Consider the following 19,908-nt stretch of genomic DNA (forward strand, 5'->3'; position numbering starts at 1 on the left):
CGTAATTGCACCTGGCGCCTTTTCGGATTGTTTCGTCGAGGATAGAATAACGCTGATTTCGCGGAGCTACCGTTTTCCGACAGGTAATTTGCGGCTACGCCCTTTCGGCTAGCGAGACCGAAGGAAATCGGGTCGCACAATACATTAACGAATAAATAATAATACACGATACGTATTTGCCTCATAAATATTATGGCCGAAACTCGAACAAGTCATGCAAATTCATGAATTGGCTGGGCATTTGCAGATTCTTGAAATTTTGTAAAAAAATTTTATTTAAATTATTTCGCATTCTAGCTAATACGGACTGGCTGTAAAGGTCAAACTTTGAAGAATATAGTAAGTCACATTATTATTGTGTATATTTAAAAAGTAAATGATTTCATTGATGGAAAAAGGGCACATAGGCTTAAGTCATCTAAATCGACTCAGATGTGTGTTATACCTATATATAATATACAAAGGACATGTGTTTTCTCTAATGTTTACATTACACAAATGCTGTTGTACTGCCGCGATCCTGAAGATTCGCGCAGCAGTGTGTAGTTAAAAAAGATTATGTGAACATACCTTTATATAACTCATTGAAACTGCAAGTGACAAAAATTATGCATTCCAATTTGTAGAATGTCTTACTTAAAAAATTGAATTTTAAAAGATTATTTTAAAAAATTGAATTTTTTATTTATTTTTTTATTTTTTTATTTAATAAAAAAGTTGTAAACTAAATAGGTAATTATATTTGAATAAATAAACAAAAAAAGACCACTTTTTACGATTTTTTTACCATTTATGGAAAAAAGGGCACATAAATCAATTTTTTTAAACAAAAAAAAATAAATATTTCCAAATCATGACCTCTGTTTTCAGAACGTTTAAAGGATATGTTACTACATTTAAAAAAAAATTGGTTTTAATTGCATTACTTTTCATTAAGTAATACTTTAATGAAAACTTTAAAGTCAATTTTCTCGAAATAGCATTTTGGCGTATGTGCTCTTTTTCCATCAATGGCCTTATTAATATTTATTGAATGTTTATTTCTCTTATACTATATAATATTTTTTAAATTTATTAATCTAGTTTTTAATAAATTAAAATTGTAATTATATACTAAAATTATTATAAGTTTAAACAAAATTATTAATTTTATAACATAAATATTAAGATCTTTGATAATTATTTTTATTTAACCATCTCTCTCCTTTCCCTCCCCTCTTATCCCCCCCCTCTCTCTCTCTCTCTCTCCCAAGATTAAATTTTGTAAAATTTCATCACTTTGTATTGTACATACACTACCGTTAAAACATTTGGAAGCACTACCTTTTTAAGAAAAACCACAGTGGTACCAATAAAATTCTTTAAATATCCTTGGAAAATGATTAGAAACAAATAATACTGTGTTCAATAGTTAAAACCAAAAACACAGTAAAGTTTCTCGTATATAACGTTTTTCTTTAAAAGTATTGACCAAACTTTTGAACTAACATAATAGAGAAATACATATATTTTTATGTTAAAACTTATAATCTCTAACTTGACTTAACCTAATTTAATTTAATTTAACTTAATTTAATATTTATTAAGCTTATTTAGATATTTAGCCACTATTCCTTGATTTTTTGTAAATATATATCTATTTCAATGTGCTGTAAAAATTTTCTATAATACTGATTATTTCTTTTTCCTTAAAGCCAATAACATCTTAATTTATATTTTAATTTATTGTAAAACTTATTTCTTGAAAAAATAATAAATAAATATATATACATATTTATATGTTATATTAATCTATATTAGTATATGTATCTATATTAGTATATTAATCTATATTAGTAATCTTGTTACAATAAATTAATAAAGTTCCAATTAATCAGAACGAATAAATTAAATCAAAATAAATAGGTTCCACAATGTTAGTGTTTCAGTTGTCTAGTCAATAAGACACAGCCAATTCTAAAATTAGTTGCCTAAAGAATAATTACAGAATATTTTTTTAACTCTGATTAAAATTGGTCAAATTCGAAATTGATTGGTTTTATGAATTATTCAGATTTCGAATTATGGGCACATATATGTAAAACATATACTAATTATACAGAAGTCTAACTTTTCTACAGTTGAGCTACACAACTACAAGACGAATATATCTGATGCCGAATAATTATTATCCATTATATAGCGAATTTTTTCAGAATGTAATAACGAAGGTTATGCCTAACAATAAAAAACAATAAAAGTGCAAAAAAGTGACAAAAAAATGTAGAATATTTCAGAAGATAGGAACATCGTGCTATTGCAGGCATCTTTAAAACAAAGTGTGCATTGCTCCATTTTAAATGTCGCCAAATCATTTAGTTTATCTTCCATCGTCTTGCATGGATCAAAGTGTTCTGTTTTAGCTCTTTGGCACGTTCTTATAATAACATCTTGTTTCGGAATAACTGGAAAAATACATTATATTTGAATTAACTGTTCTAAATATACATATTCTATGCCGTTCATATTATTTTTTACGCCTTGCGAATATCTTTAAGTACTTACTTTTACTATTATTAAAGATCATCATTTTCGCACAAGCCATCTCCTGGGGAGCGTCTTGATAATGCTGAAATATTTCATCAACTTCAAAAAATGATGCAACCGATTTCAGGCCATTGTGTTGCTGGATGCTTCGTTGCCATTCCTGTATATTGTTAACAGTACATTCCATTGGTTGTAACTTTGTTGTCAAATTGGAACCACAACCTTCGTTTGATAATGAAGTGCACATGTAGCATTTTAGTGCATTTTCTATAAAAGAAAATATGGATAATAAGCCGCACCGTATCAAGCCGTTTCGAAATGCTTATATGTCACATATATTCTTCTCTTTTAAATATTTAAACTTGAAATTAGATAAAAAGAATTTATGACTATGATAGGCATAAGAGCCTACGTTTTGTTCTCTGCCATCAGCCTAAGGACCAGAGCATAAAGATTATCGTAACCGTTTATGACTCTGTCGTAAGTCATAAGCCGGTGTCGGAAGTCAACGCACAAGGATTGACGTTAGTGTATGTCGTATCCGTCGCGTATGCAACACGATGGATATGACATACGCTGACGTCAGGTCCTTAGGCTGATGGCAGAAAACAAAACGTAGTAGTACGGGAGCCCACGACCAAAATCATATGTTATCGCTTCCCGTTTAAAATCATGTAAAATCGATAGATGGACGACCCTGTGGACTGGACTAGGGGGATCGGGGCCGACCATCCGCCGGGCGAGGAACGGGCACAGTGTGCCTACCTTCTTTTTTTAAACGTAGAAACATTGTTAGGATAGTCGGACTCGCGATCCGCGGCACCGGGTCAAAAAGCCGAACGAAGCCGACGTTGCCCGAACACCGCCGAGCGCGATCGCGGCGTCGGGCATCTCCGGATCACGTCGTCTAAACCCGGCGTACAGTGGGGCAAACGTCTCATTTTTTTGTCATTTGCTTATAACTTCCACATTTTTCAATGAAATAACTTGAAATTTTTGAAATTTGACATAAATAATATACGATTACTATATATTTAGTGTATGAAATCAAAATTATTTAATTAACAATTTTTCATAAAGCGCATAGATAATTATTTCATAACTGTAACGTATGAAGTGAATTGAATATGTAAAAATGAGCTATAATCAATATAACATTTTTTTAAATAACGTCAATTTAATTTTCAATGATAGTTTTAAACCTCGGAATGCTTAATTTTTGTGAGTTTTATAACAGAAAAGGAACTGTTTTTCTTGCTTCTCACATCTATTTCTTGAACTTAATCATCATAATCTACATCATTATCGTTGAAATATAATAAATATTTTGCATCTTCAGTTAATTCTTTCTTTTTATGCCCCATAATTTTTCGCGAATTAGATATTATTGGATCTGAAGCAATCATCAAATTATTAAGAATATCTTCATTATTTTGTATTCGCGACATTTTTCGCGAATGACTTTTTCTATATTTCGTAAAATATTTATGGTTTGCTTCCTGAGCATCTTCAAATAATTGTCCTATTGGTACGATAGCATTTTTTATAATATTACTGCCATCTATATATTCTATAGGTATATATAAGTACCGTCGTCTGTATGTCTGTATGTCTGTATATATCTATATATATAAGTACCGGACGTCTGTCTGTCTGTCTGTCTGTCTGACCGCGAACTACTTCTTCGTTAGTGGACCGAATTTTTATCAAGGGTACATGAAATAGGGGTAGAATTTCTCGGAGAGTGCCATAAAGTGTATAGTTTTTCGTTGCCGATTTTCTGGAAACCGATTTTTCTAATTCTTCTAATTTTTCGGAAAATAATTGACCGAATCTCAAAAAATTGTGTATGAAGTAGGGATAGAATTTCCCAGGGAATGCCATAAAATGTATAGTTTTTTGTTACCGATTTTCTGGAAACCGGTATCAGAAATTTTTACAATTTTTCGAGAAATAATTGACCGAATCTTAAAGATTTATAGATCAAACAGGGATAGAATTTTCCGGGGAGTACTATAAAGTGTATAATTTTTTGTTACCGATCTTTTTGGAAACCGGTACCGAAATTTTTAAAATTTTTTGGGAATTAATTGACCGAATCTCAAAGAATTGTATATGAAATAGGGGTAGAATTTCTTGGGGAATGCTATAAATTGTATAATTTTTTGTTACCAATTTTTTTGAAAACCGGTTTAGAAATTTTTCTAATTTTTCGGTTCAAAAATTTTATTAATTTTTTGATGGGTTTAATTGCCAGTTCGTCTTCTGTCTGTCTGTCTGTCTGTCTGTCTGACCGCGAACTACTCATTTGTTAGTGGACTAAATTTTTACCAAAAGTGTATGAAATAGGAGAATTTTCCGGGGAGTGCCATGATGTGTATAGTTTTTTGTTACCGATTTTCTGGAAACCGGTTTTTGTAATTTCTCCAATTTTTCGGGAAATAATTGACCGAATTTTAAAGAATTGTATATGAAGTAGAGGTAAAATATATATTTCCCGGGGAGTGCCACAAAGTGTATAATTTTTTGTTGCCGTTTTTTTTTAAATCGGCATCAAACATTTTTCCAATTTTTCAGGAAATAATTGAGTGAATCTCAAAGAATTGTATATGAAGTAGGAGTAGAATTTCCCGGGCAGTGCCATAAAGTGTATAATTTTTCGTTACCGATTTTTTTGGAAACCGGTTCCAAAATTTTTCCAATTTTTCCGGAAATAATTGACCGAATTAAAGAATTATGTATGATATAGGGGTAGAAAGAACTAAAGAATGTAATAGAATTAGAAAAATTGCTAATAGTAAAGGGGTTTCCGATTTCTGTTAAAAAAAATGTACGTGATTGCTCCAATTTCCGCAAACTTTGAGATTTTAAGCTGAATTTTTTTTATGGATAATTTTTTGATACCGATTTTTTGGAAATTGGTTTGGAATTATTCAAATTTCGAGAAATAATAAGTAGGGGAGACCGGGGCTAAGCCGACAGCGGGGCGAACTTGACACTAGGCTTTTTGCCAATTTAAATCTATCGTAGAAACTTGCCTTTGCTACTGTAAATGCGTCTTTATGTGCCAGTATTATCAACGGAATTTGGTAACATTCTGAGTTATAGTGTAATTTTTAACGCGACATAAGTGTTTTTGATAGTGAAAAGTAATTTTTCTGATCTCTCGAAAATGTTTACTCTTTCATCGAGCTTTACTCTTGCGAATCTACCGCTAAGTGATTTGATGGGAAATTCGATGCTTTATACGAATCCGATAATAATTTTTGCATATTTTCAAAATTTATATATTTTTGGAGTAACAAAAGTAAAAAACGACGTTCGGGGCTAAGTCGACACGACGTCACCAGGGCAAAGACGACACTAACCTAAAGTGACATTATCGCAAAAAAGGTCACTGTTTCGTCCGATTCCGATAACGATTTAAGGAACATCTGTTGCGTGTGTTCGGAAAACATTTCATTAGCTTCTAATAACAATTAAACAATGTATCTTATGCAACCGTATGGCTCATGACGAATGTGTGCGCACATCTGATCGCGAGTTTACGTGTATAAATTGTTTTCAGACAGTTCAGAAAAAGATAATTAAAGTTTAATCTTTTTTTTTTTCATTATTTTAAATAATTGTTTACTTTATTCCGACTTTTTGTTTCTAATACACAATGTCTTTTCATTTGATAAACAATGTATTTTTATTTTTAAACAATAAAAAAATAAGTTACAGATCAAATTGTGTCGATCAAACAAAGTGTTGAGTTTGCCCCGGCGGGGTGTCGAGTTCGCCCCGTCATTTTTCAATTCAAAAAATTGTCTTCGCGTCACTTTTCCTTTCCTGGCGGCAAAACAAAGCGACATACAGCAAAACTTCCTGAATCAATTTTGTACCTGAAGAAACACTCTTTAAATATATATCATTAAATTTGCCTAAAAATTTTAATTAAATATTAAAAATTGCTTTTGAAAAAATAGTGTCGGCTTAGCCCCGGTCTCCCCTAGTAATTAACCAATTCCTTGAAACTAATGCCTAATTTTTTTTTAATTTTTGGAGGTTAATTTTAATTTTGCTTCCTTATAGAGGAAGCTTTGTTTTTGTAAATTCGTATATGAACCTTTGATTGTGTATAAAGTTGGCTCTAATCAACCAAAAATTTATTATTTAAAATTTAAAAGAATTATATATAAAATAGGGGTAGAAGAAACCAAAGAAAAGATTGTTTTTGAGTTTTTGATGTCAATTAGTTCAGAGTGTTCTAAAACGTCGAAATATTGCATTAAAAAAAATGTCTGTATGTATGTATATGTGTGTATGTATGTGCCAAATTTATCGAAATTTCTATAACTTCAGACCTAATCAACCAAATCTTAACAAATTATACATATATAATATGTATACATATATTTCATAAAATAGAGATAGAAAAAACTGAAGAATATAATAGAATTAATAAAAATTGTTAATAATAAAGGGGTTACCAATTTCTGTTAAAAAAAAACAGCCAAGTTTACTGAAATTTCTATAACTCAAGAACTAATTAACTAAATTTTAAAGAATTATATATGAAATAAAAGTAGAAAAAATTGAAGAATATAATAAAATTAATAAAAATGGCTAATAATAAAGGGGTTATCAATTTCTGTGTAAAAAAATCTACGTGATTGCTCTAATTTCCGCAAATTTTGAGATATCAAGCTTAATTTTTTTTTTATAGATAGAGTATCATTAAAGGTACGTTGGTGTTGAATTTATTATTTCCACGCACGTTTGATATTAGTTATTTGTGTAACAAGTGCGGGAAGTTGAGAATTGGACACGGGTGCGGAGTGGACGCACGAGCCGATAAACTTAATTCCTGCCGTTTTTTCGTCTCCAAAATTGATTTGTTTTGAAGGGAAGATGAATGAACCTTAATCAAAGTAATTTCCTCGATTTTCTACTACTTTTTCCCATCTCAATCCTACGACGATAGAACGCGGTGTCTTTCGAGGCAATCCATTTATCTATCCATTTTTGGACTTCTTCGTAACTGGAGAAGTGTGTGTCCGTAAGTGCGTGTTGCATCGACCGGAAAAGATGGTAATCCGACGGTGCCAAGTCTGGAGAGTACGCTGGATGCGGGAGGACTTCCCATTCAAGCTCTAGAAGTGCCTGCTTCACGCTTTTCGCAACATGCGGTCGAACATTATCATGCAAAAGAATGACTTTGCGTCGATTATTGGCTACGGATGGTCTTTTTTCCATCAATTCGTCACTCAATCGTCATAATTGCTGATGGTAGCGATTAGCTGTAACGGTTTCATTTGGACGCAAGAGCTCGTAATACAGCACACCCTCCTGGTCCCACCAAATGCAGAGCAAGGTCTTATGCCCGTGAACATTTTTCTTCGGCGTTGAAGTGGATGGTTGGCCATAGTTCACCATGATTTTCTTCGCTTGGGATTATCAAAATAAATCCATTTTTCATCGCCAGTCATGATACGCCACAAAAAACTCTTTTTTCTTTGCCTGGCAAGCAAAGAAGTCGCGATAGACAAGCGATTCAAAATTTAATTTTCTGATAACTTATGTGGTAGCCATATCCCTTCCTTATGAATTTTTCCCATGGCATGCAAACGTTTTGAGACGGCCATTGGAGTAACATTTAACGCTTTCGACAACTCTAAAAGCGTTTGAGCTGGATTCTCATCAAGCAATTCTTGCAGCTCAACGTCTTCAAATTTTTTTGGCTGTCCGGGACGTTCTTTGTCTCTCACGTCAAAATCACCGTTTCAAAAGCGTTCAAACCAAACTCTACATGTTCTTTCTGATGGAGTTTCGTCACCATATACTTCGGATAATAAGCGATGCGTTTCAGCTGCGGTTTTCTTAAGGTCGAAGTAGTGAAGAATCACATGTCGGAAAAACAGCTTATCGCGGTTCATTTTTAATCGATTGGAAAATCTCTTTGGCTTCAAGAAATCTAATCTGTGAAGACTGAATCACTTTCAAGAATGTCTAAACTACAAAAAACTTGCGATTTGACCGCCGAAATTCGCCAGCGTTGGAGCTGGCGCCCTCTAGTAGCGAGCGGCAGGAATTAAGTTTACCACCTAATAGCAAGGATCGGTGAAAAGATTACCGATTTCTGGCTATTTTTAAAAATGTTCGTGGATGCTCTAATTTCCGTAAATTTTGAAATATCGAGCTTATTTCTTTTTTTTATGGATAGAGTGTCATTAAAGGAAGATTGTTATTTAATTTGGCGAGGATCGGTAAAAAGATTACCGATTTCTACTTAAAGTGTATAAGATGTACATGTTATTTTATATAGAGATTATTAAAAAAAGGTTGTGTTTTAAATTTTGCGACGATCGGAAGGAGTTACCGATTTCTGCTTTATTATTAAAAGAAGGTTGGTATTGAACAAAATGGAAATAAGATATATCTGCAATTAGTAGGGATTATTTTAGTAAAAACATGTAACGGCCTGACTTTATATCGAACGCGGCCTAGTTTACTGGATCGGGAGTTCGATGAAAGGCCCAGAGACAGTAGTCAGTTTGCGGTACACACGTATTCCTTTACTTTATTCAACTCGAGATGCGGTATACAAAGTATATTACAAGAAAAGAACGAAGCGCGGTATATTACATACGAACGGAGTTCGTCGCAGTATAAGAAAATAACGAAGCGTGGTATATTACGTACGAACGGAGTTCGTCGCAGTATATTGCGGGAAAAGAACGAAGCGCGGTATATTACATACGAACGGAGTTCGTCGCAGTATAAGACAATAACGAAGCGCGGTATATTACATACGAATGGAGTTCGTCGCAGGATATTACGAGAAAATAACGAAGCGCGGTCTATTACATACGAACGGAACGCGGTTACAGATATCATTCACGAATAACGATCGACAGTGCCGGTGCACTGGGCGGCATACGCGGTATATTATACACGAACGGGACGCGGTTACGGAGAGTCCGATGAACGCGGACGTACAGTACTCTACGGTCGCGGCGCGGCACCGTGGTGCGGGTGCACCCGGTGCGGTATATCGAGAAAGTGGATAACGCGGGCGGGAAACGCGATATGTACACCGGAGGATGGTGGAATCCCGGGGTTACGGTCGCGCGAGAACCCTCGCTACGAGGCCGAGCACGCTCGACCCCGCAGTGCCGTGGCCGTCGGGGTAAGTGTGAGGGAGCTCGGAGACACTCTGAGAACTCTCAGTAGAGGACCAGAACTCTGGACCTCGTTTTGCGTGTCGCCCTAGGATTCGGAAGGTAGGCTTCGTCAGGAGTAGCGGAGAGCCGTGGTAGAGACGAAGTGTCTCTTCGTCGAGCGCGCCGGCTTTTTATACCGCTCGGCGCGGTGAGCTTGGCAGGAGGGAGGCCGATCGTCAGGCGATGGCGCGGTGGTAAGAGCGGCGCGATCCCGCGTGCTCGTTTCGGCGGGGATCGGCTCGCTTCGGCGCTCGTCGGCGTCGTGCGGGAAGGCACCGGTGCGGCGGATTTCCCGCGCACACGGCGCGTTTCAAAAGATTAAAAAATTGTGGGCGCACCGCGCCCTGTCCTCGCCCGACGGAGGATCGGTCGGGCGGCCCCCGGCGGGTGGTGGCCGGGGACGATGCCTTGACGTAAGGGGCGCATCGTTACAAACATTAATTATTTAATTGATTTTTGTAAGAGTATAACAGATATTAGTATAACAGACATTAGTTACAATAAAGCTTTATCACAATAAAAAATACTTGCACATTTAAAAACTATGAGGAAGCAATGTGCAAGTTTTTACTTGCACACTTAAAAACTATAAGGAAGCAATGTGCAAGTTTCTACTTGCACATTTTTTTATGGTTAGAGTGTCATTAAAGATACTTACACATTTTTTAAGCAGAAATTGTTACACATTTTTTAAGCAGAAATCGGTAACCCTCTTACCTATTCTCGCAAAATTCAAAACAACCATCTTTAAATAATACTCTGTATAAAATTACATGTACATCTTATACACTTTTTAAGCAGAAATCGGTAATCCTTTCACCGATCCTTGCCAAATTCACTAACAATCTTCCTTTAATGATACTCTATCTATCAAATAACTTAAGGTAGACCGAGGCGAATCGGATCAATATAAGTTTGAAGACAGTTTTTGTTAGTGTATTTTTTCAAACGAGCTATTTTATCGTGCTAATTAGTAATCCGATTCCACCATACATTTTCCAACCTTATTCTGCCTGCTTTAATCCACGCCCTCCTTCCCTCTCTCTCTTCTCTTCTCGCTATCTCTTTCAGTTTCCAGTTCATCCTTCTTTCCTCCCACGTCAAATCCTCCATGAATCTCTCTTTTCTACCCACCAGGCTCCTCTTTTTTTCCATCACCTCCCATTTTTGTTCTTCGTTCTTTAATTTCAACAACACCATTTCTCTTCCTTTTTCCACATCCCCCCTTATTCTCTTCACCTCTATTGCCTTTACTTTGACTCCTCTTCCCTCCAATAACTTCTCCGCTTCTTGTCTCCTCCCTCCTTCCTTCACTTCTAAACCCTTTATCACTATATTTCTTCTTCTCTCCTCTTTCTCCTTCCTTTCCAGCCTTTTTTCCAACTCTCTTATTCTCTCCCTCACCTTCTCGTTTCCGTTTCCTATCTCCCCCTTTCCCTCCTCTTTTCTCCTTCCTATTTTTTCTTCCAATCTTTTTAACCTTTCCTCTACTTTCTCCTTCTGCTTTTTCATCTCTTCCCTCTCCTCTCTCCATCTCTTCTCCCGCGCCCTGAACTCTTTTCTCAGTTCCTCTATTTCTTCTATCAACTTACTTCCCTGCTCCTTGAAGCCCTTCCTAAATTCCTCCCTCATGGACTTGAAGTCCTCTCTCATCTCACCAATTATCTCCCTCAATTCTCTCACGCCTTTCTCCGCTTCTGTTTTTGGCGATCCCGCCGTTAAATTGCTCCTCTTAAAAATCTTCTCATCCTCCACGCTCTTGTCTAACTCCTCTCTCTTCCTTTTCCAGAGCTCCTCTATCTCACCTTAGCGTTCGCGCCCTACCACGAACTGCCGCCCTGGCTCGGTTAACCCTCTACCTGTGCTATACTCTATGTCCTGCCACGCACAACCGCACGTATTTCCGTCCGCCTACCGAGTCGCCCCTTTACACCGTCTCTCGTTCTCGCCCTACCCAGCGCTACCATACGCGTCTCTGCTCACCTAACGCGTCGCCCCTCTACTCCAGCTATTATTCGTGCCGTAACCTTTGTCCAAGCCCTGTCACCTTTTCTCCCTATACACCCCTCTCACGCTCCTCCACCACTCTCCCCTTACTTCTCCACACTCACTCACCTTTGATCCTCCCTTCTCGCACACTCTCGCCTTCCACAAACTCCTATGGCACTCCTTTTTCTTCTCTTTCCACTCGCACACTCTCACACGCTGTCAACTCAGTTGTACCGGAAAAGTATATGGAAGAGGAGGTGCTAAAGGATGAAAGGGGAAGGATTAGAAAGGAGAGTGGAAGAGAGAAGGAGGAGGAGGGAGACATGGTAGGAGGGGGAGGACTGGGAATGGAGACGGGGGAATAAGAAGGGAAGAGGAGAGAGGGGGGAATTAAAGAGTGGCAATATGGGGGCCAGAGGAGAAGAGGAGGGGGGAAGTAAGTTTTGGAGGGTGGTATTCTGGAATGTAGCTGGTTTGGAAAATAAAGATAAGGACTTTTGGGAAGGGTTGAAGAAAAAGGATGTATTAGTCATGTTAGAGACCTGGATAGAAGAAAAGGGGTGGGAGAGAATAAGGGGAAGGTTGCCAAGGGGGTACGAGTAGGGAGTGCAAACGGCGAAGAGGAAGAATAAAAAAGGGAGAGCAATAGGAGGGATGATAATGGGAATAAGAAAAGGGTTAAAAGAGAAGAGGACGGAGATTGAAATTGATAGGGAGGGCTGGATAGAGGGAAAGGTTAGGATAGGTGACGAGAGATGGAGTATTGTAGGGGTATATGCAAAGAAAGAGGAGATGGAGGAGAGCTTACAGGAGATGGGACACATAATGGAAAGAAAAGAGAAAGGAAGATTTACGATAATAGGGGAAGATTTTAATGCAAGAACTGGGCGAGAAGGTGGGAGTATAGAGGAAGAGGGAAGAGGACAGTCGGGAGGGGGAAGAAGTTCGAAAGATAAGAAGATGGACAAAGAGGAGAGGTTGCTGGTAAATTGCTTAGAGGAGAGAGGATGGGAGATATTCAATGGAAATGTGAGGGGAGACGAGGAGGGGGAATTTACTTTCACGGGAGGAAAAGGAGATACGGTGATAGACTATGTAATAGGAGATGGAGAAGTAAGAGAAAAGATCGAGAGCATGACGGTGGGAGATAGAGTAGACTCAGACCACAACCTCTTGGAAATGGTGGTAAGAAGGGGGAACGAGGAGGAGGACAGAGGGAAAGAGTAGAAGAAAAGGAACAGGGGAGTGTGGAACGAGGAAGGAGTGAAGGTGTTCGTAGAAAAAATAGGGGAAGTAGGGGAAAAAGAGGAAGAGTTAGATAAGGAATGGAATGAAATGGAAGCAAGAATAGCAGAGGCGATAATAGGGGTGGAAAAGGAGTTGAAGGGAAGGAGAAAGGAGAAGGTGGGGTGGTGGGATAAAGATTGCAGAGAAGCGAAGAATGAAGCGAGAAAAAAATTGAAGGAATGAAGGAAGGGAAGGGAAGAGGGCAGTTTTTACAGAGAAAGGAGAAAAAGGTTTAAGGAGCTATGTAAGAGGAAGAAGGAGGAGGAGAACCTGAGATGGGAGAGAAAAGCGGAGGAAGCAAGGAGAGAATCGGAGGTTTGGGAGATAGTAAATAGGGAAAGAAGAAAGACGAGAGGAATAGAGGAAGGGATTGAGGAGGAAGAATGGAAGGAACACTTTATGAAGCTGTTAGGAGGAGTAGAGGGGAGGGTTAGGATGGGGGTAGATGGAGGGAAAGAGGAAAAGGAAGGAGAAGTGGAGGAGGAGATAAGCGTAGAAGAAATGAGGAGAGTAATAAGGAAGTTGAAAGATGGAAAAGCAATGAGAAGGGATGGAATACCAAGCGAAGCGTGGAAACATGGGGGGAAGGAGTTGGAGAATTGGGCATGGAGATTTATCAACAGGGTATGGAAGGGGGAGGTTGGCCGGAGAATTGGAAAGAGGGGTTAATCGCACCAATCGTAAAAAAAGGGGAAAGAAAAAGGGTGGAGGAGTACAGAGGGGTGACAATAATGGCGTCGCTGTATAAGGTGTACACGGCCATTCTGGCGGAGAGGCTACAAGAGGAGCTAGAGGGGAAGGGAATAGTGCCACAAAACCAGACAGGTTTCAGAAGAGGAATGGGAACTATAGATAATATCTATGTGTTAAATTACGTGGTGAATAGAAGGTTGCAGAAGAAAGGGGGGAAGGCGATAGCATGTTTTGTAGATCTTAAGGCGGCGTTTGACTCATTAGACAGGGGGATACTAGTAAAAGCAATGAGGGAAAAAGGAATAAGGGAAGGGCTGGTGAGAAGGACGGAGATTTTGAGGGAGACGAGAAGTAGGGTAAGGAAATAGGAGAGACATTCTGGACGGAGAGGGGGGTAAGACAGGGGTGCCTATTGAGCCCATTATTGTTCAATGGGTTGCTAGCGGATATGGAGGAGGAAATGGGCAGGGTTAAATGGGGAGGGATAAGGTTAGAAGGGAAGAGGGTGTATATACTGTATATACGTTGGCGTATGCTGATGATGTAGTGCTAATTGCAGAGGACGAGGATCAAATGAGGAGCATGTTAAAAAGATTGGAAGGGTACTTAAGTAGGAAGAGACTGGAGCTAAATGTGGAGAAAACAAAAATAATAAGGTTTAAGAAAGGAGGAGGGAGGGACAGTAAAAGAAGATAGAGATGGGAAGGAAAAAAATTAGAGGAGGTTAAGGAATTTCGGTATCTGGGTTACGTGTTCCAAAGGAACGGAAGACAGGAAGCGCAGGTGAAGGAAAGGATTAGGAAGGCGGCTGCGGTGATGGGAAAGGTATGGGGGATAGGGAAGAGAATATTTGGGAAAGACTGGGGAAAAAGATTGTGGCTGTTTGATAGACTGGTGGGACGGTGATGGGATATGGGGCGGAAATATGGGGATGGAGAGAGAGGGAAGGAATGGAAAGGTTGGAGGAAAGGTATATCAGATGGGTTTTGGGAGTAGACGGAAGAACTCCGTGGTACCTTGTCAGAGAGGAGCTGCAAAGGAAGAAGTTAAGAGGGAGGACGGGGATGAGGGCATGAAGATTCGAGAAAAAGTTAGAGAAGAGAAAAGGAAGTGAGCTGGCGAGGCTATGTTGGGAAGAATTGAAAAGAAGGGAGGAGGAAGGGAGACAAGGATCAAGCTGGGAGCGGGAGAGAGGAAGTTTCTTTGAAGACAGGGGAGTAGGGCTGAAAAAACTGGAAAGGCTGAGAGAGGATGGAGAAGAATGGTATCGAAAGCTAATTGGAGGAGATAAGGAGAAGCAAAGGAAAGAGAGATGGGAAAAGATCGAGGAATCGGAATATAATAAATGGTACAAGGTAATAAAAAGAGAGGGCATTCCGGGATATCTGAAAAAGGGTTGGGGAGAGAGTAGATGGAGAAGGGTGGCGAGGTTTAGACTAGGGAATGAGATGAGAGAGAGCAGGTACTGGGAAGGGGAAGAGAAGAAGAAATGTAGGATGTGTGAATATAGGGAAAAAACGTGGGAGCATGTATGAGAAAAATGCAGAAGATGGAAAGCAGGAAGTGGAAGTTGACAGGAAGCGGTAGGGTGAGTGCTACATGAGGAAGGGGGAGGCAAAGAATGGATGATGGAAATAGAGGGGGAAAGAATGGAAGGAAAAGGGGAGGGTGAGAAATAAGAAGAAGTAGGAGAAGGGTAAAAGGGAGAAGGGGGAGAAGGGAGAGAGAGGGGAGAGGAAGAGAAAAGTAGAGAAAAGAAAAGGAGAATAATGTAAAGTACATGTACATGTTACAGATAATCCAGGATGAAGTGCAAGGGGAATAGAATAATAGAAGCGGTGGAAGGGATTGTAGAAAAAAAGTAAAGAAGATGCTGAGGGAGGTGAAAGAGGATGGTAAAAGGAAGGATGAGAAGATAGAAGAGCTGGAGGAGGAGATGAAGAGACTGAAAAGAAAGGTGGAAAGAATGGAGCAAAGCGGAGGGAAAAAGAAGAGGGATGAGAGTGAAGAAAGGGCAGGGAAGAAGAAATGGTGGGCAGGGGAGGGATGAAGAAATGAGAAAGAAAAATGTGATAATAAGGATCGAGAAGGAGAAATGGGAAGGGAAAGAATCAAATTGGGAAAAGGTAAAGGAACTATTCACAGAAGGTTTGAAGGTGAAGGTGGAGATAAGAGAAGTGAGAGTGATTGGCCAGAGAGGGGCCTGGTTGACGATATTAGTGAGGCAGAGGGATGAGGAGGAGAAATGGCGTGTGCTGGAGGCAAGGAAGAGAGCGGGGAACAGAATAGGTGTGAAGATGAATGAGGACAAGTCGGTGGAGAGGAGGGATAGGGAGAGAGAAGAGAAAGAAAGAAGACTAGAAAGGAAGAGCGAAGATTGCAGGAGCGCAAGAAAAACCGAGGAAGATGAGATCTTCAAAGGGATGGAGGAGAAGCTCCTCATGGACTCGGATGAGGAAAAGGAGGATAAGAGGAAAAGAGAGTGGGCCAAGTAGGGAGGAGTCGTGACAGGAAGAAGGGAAACAGAAGAACACAACGCGGAGGAAGCAGAAGAAGAGGAAGAGGGGCGAAGAGGGGTACGGGGAAGGAGTGGGAAAATAAAAATTGTGAGGTCGTAAATGGCCAGGTAATACGGGGATGTGTGTAAGAGGTTTGGGTACGTTCCTCACAAAAACGCCTTGTAAGCCCTACGGGGAATGGCAATAAACTAATCATACATAGTAATCCGATTTGCCTCGGTCTACCCTATATATTTTTTAGGCAAAAATCGGTAACCCTTTTACCAATCTTCGCGAAATTCAAAACAACCTTTCTTTAATGATACGTTCTATTATATAAGATTACATGTATATCTTGTACACTTTTTAGGCAAAAATCGGTAACCCCTTCACCGATCATTGCCAAATTTAACAGCAACCCACCTTTAATGATACTCTATCCATAAAAAAAATTAAGCTCGATATCTCAAAACTTGCGGAAATTAGGGCAATCATATAGATTTTTTTAGATAAAAATCGGTAACCCCTTCATTATTAGTAATTTTTATTAATTCTATTATATTCTTCAGTTTTTTTTCTACCCTTATTTTATATATAATTCTTTAAAATTTGGTTAATAAGTTGAGTTATAGAAATTTTGGTAAATTTGGCTGTTTTTTTAAACAGAAATCGGTAACCTCTTTATTATTAGCAATTTTTATTAATTTTATTATTTTCTTCAGTTTTTTCTACCCTTATTTCATATATAATTTGTTAAGATTTGGTTGATTAGTTTTGGAGTTATAGAAATTTCGATAAATTTGGCACATACACACACATACACACACATACACACATACATACATACAGACATTTTTTAAAATTGCAATTTTTCGACATTTTAGAACATTCTGAACATATTCAGAAAAAAAATTTGTTTAACAAAAACAAAGCTTTCTCTATGAGGAAGCAATAGAAACTTGCACCTTGCTTTCTCATAATTTAGTTTTTAAGTGGGCAAGTAGAAACTTGCACATTGCCCCTTCATAATTTTTGGGTATGCAAATTATAAATTTGAACATTACTTCCTCACAATTTTTAAGTATGCAAATTATAAATTTGCACATTGCTTAATCAACATTTTATTTTGCTTATAAAACTTCTTTTATGAGGATGCCAAATTAATAAATATCTACTAATAATTATGCATAAAAAAACAGTTCGGAACTCGGCGCGTTTTTCGCTTCTGTCTCTGGCTCGACACGCGCGACTTCCGGAGGCTCCCCTGGGCTCAATTTTTGACGAATTGGAACGAGTCACCGCTCATTTTCTTCGTTTTTTCAAGCCCTACATCTTTCTCACGAGCGAAAAAGTGCTATCTATTAATTGAAACAAGATAAATGCAAAACGCGAAAATTTTGGTTTTCCCTTCCCCCCTCAAAAAGCTCTGGGTTAAATAACACGACAACTCATAAATAAGCTTTTCTAAACACCCGGAACACGCATAAAAAGGAATAAAAAAGTTCGCATCACTTTCGAGCAAAAGCCTTTTTTTTGTCTAATTTGACTGGCCTATCCGGTCAGGTTGGGAAAGCGGGACCGCGGGCGTCGTCATCATGTAACCGTAACTATTTGCACGATTGTATAGATAACGCGAATTGCTTCTGCTTCGTTTGCAGCAAGTATGAGGTTCCAAAAAATTGAATCGATTTTTCAAACTTCACCCCCTCACCAAGCTTGTAGAATGGAATCAAGAGCCAATCTCGAGGTGGGACTGCTTTCAGGTCTTTAGATACATCGCAAGGAATAGAACCTACCATGTGGCAGTCTTCGCACTCGACATTTTATTTTTTTTGTGTGCCGGTGTAATTGAATTTGATAATACTCCCATAATACTCCCACTGCTCCTATCTACTATCTAGCGAAATCACTGCCAAGGGAACGGGCTTGGAAAAATTAGCGGGGAAAGAAGACCCTGTTGAGCTTGACTCTAGTCTGGCATTATAAGGAGACATGAGAGGTGTAGCATAAGTGGGAGATGGCAACATCGCCGGTGAAATACCACTACTTTCATCGTTTCCTTACTTACTCGGTTAGGCAGAGCGCGTGCCCCGAGGGCTTTGTGCCCCGGCGGTCACGGTGTTCTAGAGCCAAGCGTCTCAGAGTGACGTGAGGCCTCGCGGCCGATCGCCGTTAATACTCCCGCGTGATCCGATAGTAGTGCTCTAAATCTAAATTTGGTGACGTCACGAATAATATTATATTGATAGCGTGTTAAATTTGCAGAAATAAAAGTATTTAATGCACTATCTCTATCAATCAAATCTGTTCCATTTTCAATTTCTTCACAGAATTGTCTAATCTTTTTGACATGTTCGGGATGTCTCTGGATAAAATTATATATAAATAGCGCATCATCAGATTTTAACTCTTTCCGAACAATAAAATCAATCATTTCCGGATTATTCCGTACTTCCTCAGTCCTCTTTTTTTTATGTCGTTCGGGACATTCTACACGAAACTCTTTGATCTATTAAGAGGCATACATATACGGAAAGAAGTAGGAATTAAATTCAGTACTTTGTTCGGAAAAGAAAATTCATAATTTAACCAATTTTCATTCTTTGTAATAAATTTGTTGTAATCGTAACGGCTAGCTATCCATTTTGACTTCAAAGTCTTCATGAAAAGCATGATTTTTCGTTTCAATGCTTCCAACGTGACTTTGGGTAATGCAGTATTAATACATGATGTTATGCGGCTTATTAAAGTATCGTAATTTGATAAATCAAGATTATTTGCACGCATACAATTAAAAAGTTGATGATTTGTTCGGAAAGAGTGACGCCAAAAATCGCCTGTTTTGCCACCTTTGAAATCCGACTTGAATTTGGTGCTAAACGATAGTTATATATAAAACATTGATCCTCTGAAAGTTTCAGATTGAGCCCACTTTTTATCTTCAAGATATGAGGGGTCAAAGTTCACGCACGCACACACGCACACACGCACACACACGCACACGTACACACACGCACGCACGTAGGTATATATGTAAGATCTTATTCTTCATGACATATATCATGACCTTATTTTCTGCATGTAGATCTTATTGAAGCAGTGGATAAGGTACTTGATGCACAACGCACACGTACACACACGAACGCACGTAGGTATATATGTAAGATCTTATTCTTCATGACATATATCATGACCTTATTTTCTGCATGTAGATCTTATTGAAGCAGTGGATAAGGTACTTGATGCACAATGCGAACTTTAACCCATCATATCGTGGAGATAAAGAGTGGGTTCAATCTGAAACTTTCAGAGGATTAATGTCTTATATATAACTATCGTTTAGCACCAAATTCAAGTCGAATTTCAAGGATGGCGAAACAGGCGATTTTTGTATAATTTTCTATATATTCTCATTGTGTTCTAAAAAGGATGCAAAGTGAATTTTATAAATCAACGGCAAAAATCAAAACCAAGCTCAACTTGGCGTTAACAAGAAATTACAGAGCGCGTCTTTAATCGACTACTGATCGAGAAAGACTGACGAAAAGTTCTTATCTCCGTTGGTTTTTAGTTCCAAAATTATAATTTTTTTTAGGATGACGACGATAAGTTTAATTTTTCAGTAATAGCCGTATTTTCTTAAAACTGGTGCTATTTTTTTTCAGTTTTCTATGCCAATGTGTTCAGAATGTTTGAAAACGTTGAAA

General features: G+C 38.3%; 1 protein-coding gene across 3 annotated transcripts in view; it reads right to left on the reverse strand.

The window, feature by feature from the left end:
• Nucleotides 1-349: 349 nt before the first annotated feature.
• Nucleotides 350-19,908, reverse strand: part of LOC139813191 (probable RNA-directed DNA polymerase from transposon X-element) — a 67,446-nt gene continuing 47,887 nt past the window's right edge. For all 3 annotated transcript variants that reach the window (XM_071778547.1, XM_071778546.1, XM_071778545.1), the window contains 2 exons: nucleotides 2,545-2,793; nucleotides 350-2,444 (listed from right to left, as the gene is read on the reverse strand). In XM_071778547.1, the coding sequence (XP_071634648.1) occupies nucleotides 2,218-2,444; nucleotides 2,545-2,793 (476 nt within the window). In that variant the 3' untranslated portion in view covers nucleotides 350-2,217. The remainder of the gene's footprint in view (nucleotides 2,445-2,544; nucleotides 2,794-19,908) is intronic.

Source organism: Temnothorax longispinosus, chromosome 5 (genome assembly GCF_030848805.1).
Source record: "Temnothorax longispinosus isolate EJ_2023e chromosome 5, Tlon_JGU_v1, whole genome shotgun sequence".
NCBI lineage: Eukaryota > Metazoa > Arthropoda > Insecta > Hymenoptera > Formicidae > Temnothorax > Temnothorax longispinosus.